Source organism: Hippopotamus amphibius, chromosome 2 (genome assembly GCF_030028045.1).
Source record: "Hippopotamus amphibius kiboko isolate mHipAmp2 chromosome 2, mHipAmp2.hap2, whole genome shotgun sequence".
NCBI lineage: Eukaryota > Metazoa > Chordata > Mammalia > Artiodactyla > Hippopotamidae > Hippopotamus > Hippopotamus amphibius.
In genome coordinates this window covers 71646911-71659922 of record NC_080187.1, presented here as the reverse complement: position 1 = coordinate 71659922, position 13012 = coordinate 71646911, and the positions used below count along the sequence as shown (strand labels likewise).

Sequence of the window (13012 nt, the reverse complement as noted above, 5' to 3'; positions counted from 1 at the left end):
ACCCAGACAAGGGTCTGTTTAAACCTGACCTAGCCCGGTTTCTGGGTCAAGGACATAGACATATGCCTTCCTGCAAGACTGACTGTGGAGGTGAGACAGGCTGGGCCTTTGGGGGAAATCACTCAGAAATGAAAAACAAGTCCCTTGTCCTGTGAGCAGCATCAGGCATATTTATGTGTTCCACAGGCAGGACTGGGATTCACACTGCTTCATCAGCTCTCAGTAGTGCTGTTATATCTGATGGCACTAGATTTATCCCTAGAGTTTCTTGTTCTTATACTTCATACTCTCCCACAGCCCCTTTTGTGCTTTTGGCTAGTATGGGTCTCTATAATTTTTTTAGTGATCACGTGAGGAGTGGGTGGGTACAGAAGCCTTTTGGGCTGGGAAGCACCAAGCTGGGAAGATGTTGCCCTCTGGTGGTCAGATCAGGCATGGCCATTATCTCAGAAAGCCAGTTAACCCTTCTGGCTTTTAAAATTAAGCCTTTTCAAAAAAAAAAATGCATCTTTTATGTATGTATGTATTTATTGGCTGCATTGGGTCTAAGCTGCTGTGCGTGGGGTTTCTGTAGTTGCAGCAAGTGGGGGCTACTCTTCATTGTGGTGCATGGGCTTCTCATTGCGGTGACTTCTCTTGTTGCAGAGCATGGGCTCTAGGCACTCAGGCTTCAGTAGTTGTGGCGCATGGGCTTAGTTGCTCTGCAGCATGTGGGATCTTCCTGGAGCAGGGCCCAAACCTGTGTCCCTGCATTGGCAGGCAGATTCTTAACCACTGCACCACCAGGGAATTCCCTAAACCCTTCTTTTAAAACCTGTAAAAGTTATCCTTTACCTGTAGGAACTCAAAGTTTCATACCAAAAGGGTATCAAGGGCCAAGAGCTTTGGTATATGAATGTCAGCTTGATCCAGGGTGGCCTTGGTTAAGTGATAGGCCACTTGGAGGCCACTTGGTATTTCTTAGGCTTCTTTCTGCTAAAAAGATACACAGCAAACAGAACTCACATGAAGGTGTGCATGTATGTGTGTAAAACTGCTTTAGAGTTTCAGACTATTGACCAGAGCATTCAATGCCAAGACACTGAACACAGGCCATTGAGGGGGGAGTAGATGGCCAGGGTAATCCTGGATGAGGGTGAGGCTAGGAAATGGACTTGCCTGAGATATTCCAGCACTTCATCTATTCCGTGAGGGAGTGTGATAGGTGAGGATTCACAGACAGGAGCCAGGAACATGATGCAGGTGGATGGTCCCAGCAAAAGGTAGAGAATGGAAAAGAATAATGCAGGGGGATGCGAGCACCCTCTTCTGTCTAAATACTGGATTGCAGGGAGGGAGGGGAACTGGAAGCATAAAGCCTGTCCCACATCTGCTGCTGTTAAAGACATCAAGTCAAGGTTTATTCATTTTACATTTTCAAAAGCTAACCTAAAGCCCCAAATCAATCTCCAAGGCTGATGGGGCAGAGCTCACCCTGCCCCTGCTTCAACTAGCACCAATGATTTAGTTTTTGACCAAGTCCTGGAGAAAAGCACAGAATCCAGCTGATAAGACCTTTGGGCTCAGCATGTTATCTTCCCTAGCTTGTGACCTCCAACCTCTAGGTTAACACTGACCATCCCCCCAACCTCTGATCCCCAAATTTAGAAACATCTGCAGGGTTATTAGACCCAACTGTGTTTCCACAGACAAGGGGTCAGTAAGGCAAATCCTCCTCCAGCCCCAAAGAAAAGGGAGGGGCCTATTAAGTTTTTCAGGCCAATCTATCTTTCCTTACAGATGCCCCTGGGCTTAGAATTGAGGGACAGATGCTTGGCCCTGAGGGAGGAGCTGGGACAGCCAAGGCCATGTGTGGCTAAGGAGAGGCCAGAATGGGCGAGATCAGGGCGTGGATTCTAATATCTGCAGGGGGAGCTGGCAGAGGCCCCCTCCAGCTCTTGAGAGCCCAGCCACTCCAAACTGGATCTTGTTCTAAGACACTGCTGTCCTCTCAGGGACCGCAGCCGGCCTGTGGCAGGCCAGGTATAGCTGCAGCTGGCTTCTCAGACTCTGGATGCACTTGGACTTCAGAGCCATGATTTCATCTAACTGGGTCACAAAATCTTCAAAATCCTGAGAAAGGAAACAAAGGACAAATGGAGCTTTTGCTGTTGCTGGCCCTCTGCCAGATCTGCTTTTCTAGTCCCTGCTCTTGGAGGAAGATTTCAGAGCCCAGGCCCTTCCTCCAGCTGGAAAACCGACAAGATCGTCACCATGGCACAGGATGGGACCCACTTCTCTACGTAGAGAGGTACTTTGCAGGGCAGAAGGGTGGTTTTGTAGAGGTACCTCTGGTATGCATAAGGCAAGTCACTGTTACCATCACAGGGAGGGGCCCCACCCCAACAAGCCACTAGGAATGTAAAATGGTAAAGGATAGAGGCTGGAAACATTTTAGCCTGGGGAATGGGAGTGTAGCACCATCTCCCACCTGTCCTTGCACCCCCTCAAGCCAATTCAGAGGAGAGGCAAGAGCAGGCCCAAGGCCTCAACAGCAGACCTCAAGGTCTGCTGAGTGTGACAGCAGACCCTTTATGCACACACAACTATAGCAAACAAGGATGACTATCAAACTAGCTGCAGGCTAATTCCCAACAGCCCCTGAGGGTCCACCCAAGACCACTTACATTAGGAGCCAGCTGGCTCATCAGCGTCTCCTCCTTGAAGCCCAGCTCGGCCATTTCATCCAGCTGTTCCTGGTGTGCTTGGATGACCACCTGCCTGGGAACCAGAGGGGATGCTGTGATCCTCTGGGTCTCCCATCTCTCCTGGGAAGCTTTCTGGAACTGAGCTTCATTTCAAGGCCAGGAGCTGCTTCTGCTCAAAGAGGTCGAGGTTTTGACCAGAACCAGCTCACCACCACCTCCTGCCCCCTCACCTGTTCTTTTCAGGCCTTGTCAAGGGACTAGGGAGTAGCAATGAGATTCTGGGAAGAGACAGGGGCTTCTGGAGCTGCCCCCTGCCTCCCCAGGTACACTGAGGGACAGGGCTAGATGCTGTTTCTCTTTTCCACAGGAGCTTCCCACAGCTTCCCTGCAAGAAAGCTCAAGGCTGTGCCACTGCAGCTGGCACGCTTGGCATAAGGTAAAGCCTGCTGCCCAGCCTGCTGTCATTTCTACTTTCTATGGGGAGTTCAGGGACCAAAGCAAGGGGGTTTGAGCTAGAAGCTGGAGGATCTGCCTTCTGTCAGACTCCACGGATGGACAGAGACCACGGAAACAGCACGATTGTCCACCTGGTAGAGGTGGGCTCCTCACCTGTACGTCCCTGCACGCCCTTCTCTTTGCCCAAGGCCCAGGCCTGAGCCCCAGCGAGCAGCTGGCAGCCAGCTGGCCCAGGTATCAGGAGCCCTAGCACACGGCTGCAGCCTCACAGAGGAAGTATCTGTTCCCACAGGCCCGCCCTGCCCTCCTGCCCCTGGGCCTCTGATGCTGCTAGACCTCTCCCCGTCCTTTCTTTCACATTCTCAAAGGCTGTCTCATTCTGCTGCATCATCCACAGCCTCCTCTGGGAAAAGCAGCACAAATCACCAGCCTGTTTTTTACCTTCGCCATCTTGGCTGTGGGGGCACAAGGCTGCTACCGCTGTGTCCCCAGGCAGCACTTCCAGGAACAAAGACTCAACAGAGTGAAGAAGAGGAGGATTCTGATCTCACCACAGGTCTCAGGCTTGCTTACGGGGTCAGATCTTCCCTTCTCTCACTCATATCTCTGCTTTCCCAGGCTGAGGGTCCACCCACCCTGGCAGGCCTGCTCCAACATGTTTCATTCCTGCACTCATGTCAGATGCATCTAGGCAGGCTCCCTTGAAAAGGTGGACAAAAAGCCTTTCTCTGAGCCAACCACAGCCATTCCCAGGACAAAACATTAAGCCGGAGTGGCAGTAGGGGTTCTAAAGGGCTCAAGTCTAGGTAGGAAAGTCCAACTTACTGTGCGTGCCCCAGGGCAGGCTGATGGAGTGTCCTGGCAGTCTTGGGAGAGCAGCTGGGCACCAGGGGAGAGCCTGGCCTTGCTAAGTACCTTGGGACTGGCCTGCGTTTGAGCCACACGATGTCCTCATTGTAGCAATGCAGCTTGATGGGGTCTGTGGACAAACCCAGCTCCTGCCAGCCGAGCCCTGCCGGGTGCTTTCTCTCCTGGGCCAAGGGCTGGTCAGCCACATCACTACTTGCTGTTCGAGGGGTGAGTGTAGGCCCAGAGTGGGGTCCCGCAGTATGTATGGTGAGGAAGGGCTTTCCCGGGAAACCCTGGGTGCCACCCAGCTCTGTCTCAGCCTCGGCATCATAGTGCCCTTGGGAGAAGAGTGCAGTCTTGCTGCTCTGGCAGGCCTCCCCCAGGTCAGCCTCCCTGTTGGGCAGCTTGTCAGGTGAGTGCTGACCGATGGGTGATGGGGACAGAGCTGGAAGATCACTCCCAGGCTTATTGTCGGGGGGAGACGATGAGAGCCACAGGTGCTCAGTTGCCGAAGACATTGGCAGGACTGCCTCTTGATCACCAGATGACACTGTGTGGCCCACAGCTGGCTCCCCTGTGTCTGCTGCCACTAGACTGTGCACAGCTCCACCCTGGGCTGGCTGCTCCAAAGGAGCAGAGCCCTCATCGTCTGGGCTCTCCAGAAGGGACACGGTTAGGGGAGCCATCAGTCCAGAAGCATACTCAGAGCGTGTGCCTAATTCCCTTCTAGAGTCTTCTCCTTGGAAAGGGTTACTGTTTTTCATTGTTCTGGTGGCCAGAGTTGGGCTATCTTCCCTGACTTCTCTCAGAGGTATACTCACTGTGTCTCTTTGGTCTGGGGATCTAGGAACTGTGATGTGGGGTAGTGAGAAAGTGAAACCATCTTCCTCCAGGGATGGAGAAAGGCGCCCAGGAAACTCACTTCTGAAGGCGTCCTGTCTGAGGTCAAAGGTTGGGCTGCCACCTCTTTTCCGGTTATATACAAAGTCTACCTGTGAGCAGTAAGGCTTCTCTGCCAGGTTTTCTCCAGGAGGAGGCCCTGAGGAGGTGGAGTCCATCTCTCTGCTCCAGTCCACGGGCACCTGACTTGGGCTGTGGCCGTGATCAAGTGTTATCCTGTGGCTTTTGGGGTCCCTGGAGTACATCCAGCTTCCAGTTAGACCCTTCTCTTCGCCATCTGTCCTGGGGCTAAAAAACAGACTCTGCCGCTTTTCAGCTATCTTCTCCTCAGGACCTTGCTCCCTCTGATGAAGGAAGAACGAGCCTTCACTGTTCTCCAGGGTGTTTCCCTGCTTTGTGGTCCTCTGACAGGGGACGTGTGAAAAAGAATCTTCACTGAAATCGCTGTCATCAAGGTCCTCAGCTTGGGCTCCACCGTGGCTCTCAGAACAAGGGTGGAAGGGAGGAGGGGTGTCGTTCTGGAGCTCCCCCTCTGGGGGCCGAGATTGGCATAAAAACCTTTCCAGTGGTTGGTACTTCAACTTCTGTTGGAGGAGAGGTGGCTGCTGGAACTGCTGGTGATAAAAGCGCAAATGTTCCTCCCTCTCCTTCTGATGTGGAGGGATGTTTGTCCAAGCTTCAGGGGCAGTCCTGGTGGGTGTGCCACCCTTGCTGCCCTGACTGTATGCTACTAAGTGGTGGACATTGCCAAAGGAGAGTTCAGCTCTTGACACAAGCTGCTTTTGCACTGGCTGCACAGTCTGCACTTTCTTGCACCGGGAGGGCAGCTTAACGCGGACCGGTTCTTCTCCTGGGTCAGGGGCCCCGCTTCCCCAGCCGAGGGCAGTTTTGTTGCCAATTAGATTTTTCTCAGAGCATAACGCAGCTGATTTTTCCACCTGTTTTTTGGCTAAATGTCCAGACGGCATGGTTCCTTTGTTAGAGTTAGTCTGAATGACCCACTCTTGGGGAGGACTCCCACCAGAGCCACCCCTTTTACCAGGAACCATAGGTACAGAAGCAAAAGGGATATTGGCTGTGTGACTGGCCAGAGGATGGGCCTCCCCTCTTGTGGAGCCAGGTGCCACTGTGAGCAACTGCTGAAGCCCCAGCTTGACTTTTTTGGGAGAACACTTGTCCCCTGGCAGGGCCACAGGAGAGCTCTGAATTCGTTTCGGAGAGGAGTTTCCAGGTGTTCGATTTCGACTGCTAGCTGAAGTGCAACATTTAATGCCTTTCTTTAGTTCTTTGACCCTGTAAACGACCATTTTATGTTAAATGTGCATTCTTGCATGTTCTGTAAATCTTTTCCTATAGCTTTCAGGGAAGACAAAAACCAAAGAAAAGTATTACAAGGACTGGGAATTATTTTTTTATCTGGGAGAGAATAAGAGGAAATGGGATGAGATACCTCTCTTTACCTGAACAAAGAAAACCAGTGTCTTCTCTGAGGATATTAGCATACACCCAATAGTCCATGATCAGGAGAGTTTCTGTAATACCACAGTCCCATGTGAGGGTCAGGCCAGAGGAGGTAGTTTCAGAGCTATGTCTATGTAGGGCCCACACCATGCTTCCTGAAGATCGGCCAACTTAGGAACCTAATGTCTACTGCTTACCCACTATTCCATAATTGGAGCCTTCTTTTCCTGCAAACCACCTCCTTTCAGGCTTCTCTGAGAAAATGAGTTCCCTCAAACCTGCTAGGCACTTCAAGAAGCAAAAGCCCCCTGGAAATAAGCAGGCTTGTGCTCATTCCATTAAGGGAAAAATGACCTGTCTTGTCTGTTCCCAGCGTTTCTCAACCTTAGCACTAGTGGCGTTTGGGGTCAGATAATTCTTTGCTGTGGGGAGCTGTCCTGTGCACTGTGGAGTGTTTAGCAACTTCCCTGGCTTCTACCCACTATCCCAGCAGCATTTCTTCCCAGTCACAACAATCAAAATTGTCTCCAGACATTGCCAAATATCCCTTAGGAGGCAAAATCACACCCTAGATCTACAAGGCACTTTTAGAGAAGATGCAAAAATCAAGAATTAAGCCTCTGCTAGCATTCAGTTGCCAAGATCAGAGTCTCTCACCCTGTGATTATCTAAAACAAAATAAAAACAGTGTAAGATTTTGGGTTTACAAGTAGACACCAAGTAAAATGTGCCTCTCCAGTGGTTTGTTCGTAGATTCTGTGTTGAAATTCCCTAGGAGGGAGCAGTACTTCTGCCTGGGAGCTACCAGACAATGTCTTTTCCATTGTTTTGATTTTAATCCACTCAGTACTAGCCAAATGACGCCTCTGGCCATTTCTGAAAACCAAGATAGTAAACCTGACACTGAGACTTGACTTAAATCTTCCTTTTAGGCCTGAGAGGCAAGGCAAGCAGATAACACAGTAAGCAAAGAGACACAGGATGTGACTAAAGACACATGAATTGCGTCCTTGGGCCTTTGCTGAGGTACTGCAGTAGGGTATACATACACGGAATGGGTTGAGAGGTGCCACAGCTAGTCTAGGTGGTTCCAAATTACTTCCTGTTATAAAAATCTGAGCTATTTTAGTTTTGTTAAAAGAGAAACATCAAAATTTCCTCCTATGAGTCATAATAAATAATTCTAGAAACCTGAGGGTGCCAGAAGAAATATTACAGATAATTAGTTCATTGATGCTACATGCTTCCAGTGTACTCTACCTTTTACCAAAATCACTCCTGTTACTGAGCTCTCTTCTGATACACCTGTTAGGGGTCCAGTTGGAACTTTATTTTTGGAGTGTTTAACAACACTCTTCTTAGTATGTGGAGCGATGAAAATTTTAAATCAGAGGAAAATTTTAAGTAAACAAAACCATCCTCATCCTGAGTGTGTGTCGATTGTTACCAACAGTTAATTTAAGCACATATATTTTCAATAATTTGTCAGACTGCTTTGAATGGAAGAGATTATTTCTATTTTACTTTTCCTATTTTTTAACCAAAATTATTCAAATAATTTCTAAATTGTACTCAATACATTCCCTCTGAGAAAGGGTTACTTTCATCTTCCTTTACTAAGGCACTGAGAGGAATGTCTTGTTCTCTGCTCCTTAATGATGCTCTTACTTCAAGCATTTGATATGTCTATGATTTGGGGAGTGAATGGGGTTATGAAACAAGATTGACTTAGGGTTAATAGTTGTTGAAGCTGGGTAATGGATACATGGGGGGAAAATCTTGAAGTCATACTGGTTTCGGGGGAACAATTTTGGATCACTTCACGTCTTCTATCTAACCTCGGTCTTCACTGTATTCTAGCATTGCTAGGGCACTGGCATTAAGAACCCATGCAATAAGGAAACCTCCTTGAGGAAACTTATTTGGGGGACCTATTATAGGCATACTTCATTTTATTGTGCTTTGCTTTGTGGATAGTATGGGGGTTTTCTTGTATTTTTTTTTTAAACAAATTGAAGATTTGTGGCAACCCTGCATGGAGCAAGTCTATCGGCGCCATTTTTTCCAAGCGCATTTTTAAATTAAGGTATGTACATTGTTTTTTAAAACATATTGCACACATGACAGACTACAGTATAGTGTAAATATCACTTTTATATGCACTGGGAAACCAAAAACTCTGTGGGACTTTACTGTGATCGTCAATTTATCATGGTGGTCTGGGACTTCCCTGGTGGCGCAGTGGTTAAGAACCCGCCTGCCAATGCAGGGGACACGGGTTTGATCTCTGGTCTGGGAAGTCTACAACTACTGAAGACCACGTGCCTAAAGCCCATGTTCCTCAACAAGAGAAGCCACTGTAATGAGAAGCCCATGCACTGCAACAAAGAGTAGCCCCTGCTCGTCACAACTAGAGAAAGCCCATGTGCAACAATGAAGACCCAAATGCAGCCAATAAATAAATTAATTAAAAAATATATATCATGGTGGTCTGGAACTAAACCTGCAATATCTCCACAGTATGCCTGTAATATTACTATTGTTAAAGTTAACATATAATGAGTGCTCACTATGTGCCAGGTGTAGTGCTAAATAAGCCCTTCAAACATATCACATCACTGATTCCACATAACTGTTACATGAGGTAGGTGCTATCATTATCCCTTTTCACATTAAGGAAACTGGGACCCAGAGAAGTTGAAAATTTGCCCAAGACCACTCAGCTAGCTAGTGGCAGAGGCAGGGTACTGGCCCAGACAGTCTAACTCCAGAGTCCACTCTGGTAGCTACTTTGTAAATGAGATAAGGTACACAAAGAACCTCACTCAAGTCCTAGCACCCAGGAGGAGCTCCTCTTTTCATTCACAAATATTTATTACATATCTACTAGGTACCAAGTACTGTCAGGGCAGGAGAGATACAGTGGAGAAAAAGATAAGGTTCCCGTGAGGAAACTTAGATGATAACTTATCTTTCCTTCCCAATGAGTTTCATAAAATGCCATGGATGCTAAAAATTCAACAGTAATTAAAAAAAAAAAAACCCAAAACCAGGTTCCACTCAAATAGTTTGTTAACTTTGGAGACAGCTTCTTGGGAGACTGAGGAGGAGGTGCTGTAAGACAGGACCAAGCAGCAAAGCCGCCAGAGGAAAGAATGGTAATGAGAGCATCTTCACACATGTAGGAGACACATGAGCCCAGGGTAAGCAATGGGAGGGACACTGGAAGATTCCCAAGTCACTAGAGCCCCAACCTGGCAGTCAGAGGTGCTAATTCTGCCATCAACTCCCAATGAGCCCTTTTACAGTTCCTGCCCTTTTCTGGGCCTCAGTTTCTCCTTCTGTAACACAAGGTTGGTCTCTTCTGGACCTACATAGCTCTGAGTACTTCTGCTTTGACAAGTAACAGGTATTATATCCCTAACAATTAGAGCTGAGGCTAGCACGAAGAAAACCTCTCACTAAGCTTTCTACTCTGGAGAAATATTTCATCTCCCACTAGCCATTTAAAAGCCACTGATAGAGTTGTCTCCTGAACAAGGAAACGTGTCACCTTCCTCTTGTCACATTTACACTTGTAAAATGGCAGGGTCTACTAGGTCTCATTCTCCAAATGACCAATTGCACATTCCCCTGGCAGTAGGATTACTGCCCCAAGAACAGGCTTGTGGAGCTCAAGGTCAGATCCTTGTGTGTGTATCTCTCTCTCTCTAACACACACACACACACACACACACACACACACACACAACCTGCCACCTGAAGGGGACTCACCGATCAGCATAGCGCAAAGTATTCAGAGTGTGTTCGGTGGCCACATGGCTTGGTGAGATGTTGGCGATCATGCAGGTTTTGGCATTGCCAATGAAAGAGTCCTTCAGAACCTGTTTGAAACAGAAAACAGATCAATGGATGTCAACTAACCAAGGGCACATTGACTACTTACTGGGTGCAGGATACTGGGCCATAGTCACCCCCATCCCCTTCTACAAAAAGGCAATTCACAAAAGAAGAAATACCAATAAACAAATCAATAAACAAACAAAAAAAGTACTCACTTGACCACTAATCAAAAAAATGCAAACAAACCATCTTAAAAAACTAAAAATTTTGCACCTATAAGATTAAGATAGATTCATACTACCCTACTCTGGTGAAGGTCTAGGGAAAGGACACTCTTGTATACTGCTACACTGCCCATGTACTGTGTAGCATAAACTGGTACATGCCTTTGGGAGGGCAGTTTGGCAATATGCTAAAAATTTGGTAAAATTGTTCACACTGTTGGTTTGGCAATCACACTTCCAGGACTTTATCCTAAAGAGACAATTGCTCAATCGATCAAAAAAAAAAAAAAACAAGTGGGAGACGGTTCAAGATGGCAGAATAGGAGGACGTGCACTCACTCCCTCTTGCAAGAGCACCTGAATTACAACTAACTGCTGAACAATCATCGACAGAAAGACACTGGAACTCACCAAAAAAGACACCGAACATCCAGAGACAAAGGAGAAGCCACAATGAGATGGTAGGAGGGGCTCAATCGCATTAAAATCAAATCCCATAAATGCTGGGTGGGTGACTCACAAACTGGAGAACAGTTATACCACAGAAGTCCACCCACTAAAGTGAGGGTTCTGAGCCCCACGCTAGGCTTCCCAACCTGGGGGTCTGGCAACGGGTGAAGGAATCCCCAGAGAATCAGACTTTGAAAGCCAGCGGGATTTGATTGCAGGACCTCCATAGGACTGGGGGAAACAGAGACTCCACTCTGGGCACACAAAAAATAGTGTGCTCACCAAGACCCAGGGGAAAGGAGCAGTGACCCCATAGGAGACTGAACCAGACCTACTTGCTGGTGTTGGAGGGTTGCCTGCAGAGGTGGGGGGCAGCTGTGGCTCACCAAGGAGATGGGGGCACTGGCGGCAGGGGTTCCGCGGAGTGCTCATTGGCGTGAGCCCTCCCAGAGTCTGCCATTAGCCCCACCAAAGAGCCTGTGGGCTCCAGTGCTGGGTAGCCTCAGGTCAAAAAACCAACAAGGTGGGAACAAAGCCCTACCCATTGGAAGACAAGCAGATTAAAGTTTTACTGAGCTCCACCCACCAAACTGGATAAGTCTTACTGAGCTCTGCCCACCCATCTAGGAGCCTCCTAGATAGCTTCCTCCACAAGAGGACAGACAGCAGTATCAAGGAGCATCAACAGTATTTCGCTCTGTGGAACTGAAAACCACAGCCACAGAAAGATAGAGACAATGAAAAGGCAGAGAACTTTGTACCAGATGAAGGGACAAGATAAAACCCCAGAAAAACAACTAAATGAAGAGGAGATAGGCACCCTTCCAGAAAAAGAATTCAGAATAATGATGGTGAAGATGATACAGGACTTTGAAAAAAAGACTGGATGCAAAGATAGAAAAGATGCAAGAAAAGTTTACCAAAGACCTAGAAGAATTAAAGAACAAACAAACAGAGATATGCAACACAATAACTGAAATGAAAAATACACTAGAAGGAACCAATATCAGATTAACTGAGGCAGAAGGGTGAATAAGTGACCTGGAAGACAGAATGGTGATAATCACTGATGAGGAAAAGAATAAAGGATGAAAAGAACTGAAGACAGCCTAAGAGACCTCTGGGACAATGTTAAACACACCAGCATTTGCATTATAGGGGTCTCAGAAGGAGAAGAGAGAGAGAAAGGACCTGAGAAGATATTGGAAGAGATTATAGTTGAAAACTTCCCTAACATGGGAAAGGAAATAGCTACCCAAGTCCAGGAAGCACAGAGAGTCCCAGGCAGGATAAACCCAAGGAGCAACACACCAAGACACAGAGTTGTCAAACTGACAAAAGTTAAAGACAGAGAAAAGTTATTAAAAGCAACAAGGGAAAAACGACAAATAACATACAAGGGAACTCCCATAAGGTTAACAGCTGATTTCTCAGCAGAAACTCTGCAAGCCAGAAGTGGGGGGGGCACGATATATTTACAATGATGAAAGGGAAGAACCTACAACCTAGAATACTCTACCCAGCAAGGGTCTCATTCAGATTCAATGGAGAAATCAAAAGCTTTACAGACAAGCAACAGCTAAGAGAATTCAGCACCACCAAACCAGCCCTACAACAAATGCTAAAGGAAGTTCTCTAAGCGGGAAACATAAGAGAAGAAAAGGACCTACAAAAACAAACACAAAACAATTAAGAAAATGGTAATAAGAACATACATCTCGATAATTACCTTGAATGTAAATGGACTAAATGCCCCAACCAAAAGGCAGACTGGCTGAATGGATACAAAAACAAGACCCGTATATATGCTGTCTCCAAGAGACTCACTTCAGACCTAGGGACACATACAGACTGAAAGTGAGGGGATGGAAAAAGATATTCCATGCAAATGGAAATCAAAAGAAAGCTGGAGTAGCGATACTCATATCAGATAAAATAGACTTTAAAATAAAAAATGTTACAAGAGACAAGAAAGGACACTACATAAAGATCGAGGGATCCATCCAAGGAGAGGAGATAACAATTATAAATATATATGCACCCAATATAGGAGCACCTCAATACATAAGGCAAATGCTAACAACTATGAAAGAGGAAATTGACAGTAACACAATCATAGTGGGGGACTTTAACACCCCACTT

At 47.2% G+C, this 13012-nt stretch overlaps 1 protein-coding gene across 1 annotated transcript in view; it reads right to left on the bottom strand.

The window, feature by feature from the left end:
• Positions 1–1216: 1216 nt before the first annotated feature.
• The window catches only part of KIF24 (kinesin family member 24), a 74499-nt gene continuing 62703 nt past the window's right edge, over positions 1217–13012 (bottom strand). Inside the window, exons 10-13 of the mRNA XM_057721450.1 lie at positions 10128–10237; positions 3969–6185; positions 2667–2760; positions 1217–2112 (exon numbers count right to left, since the gene is read on the bottom strand). Of these exons, the coding sequence (XP_057577433.1) occupies positions 1972–2112; positions 2667–2760; positions 3969–6185; positions 10128–10237 (2562 nt within the window). The 3' untranslated portion in view covers positions 1217–1971. The remainder of the gene's footprint in view (positions 2113–2666; positions 2761–3968; positions 6186–10127; positions 10238–13012) is intronic.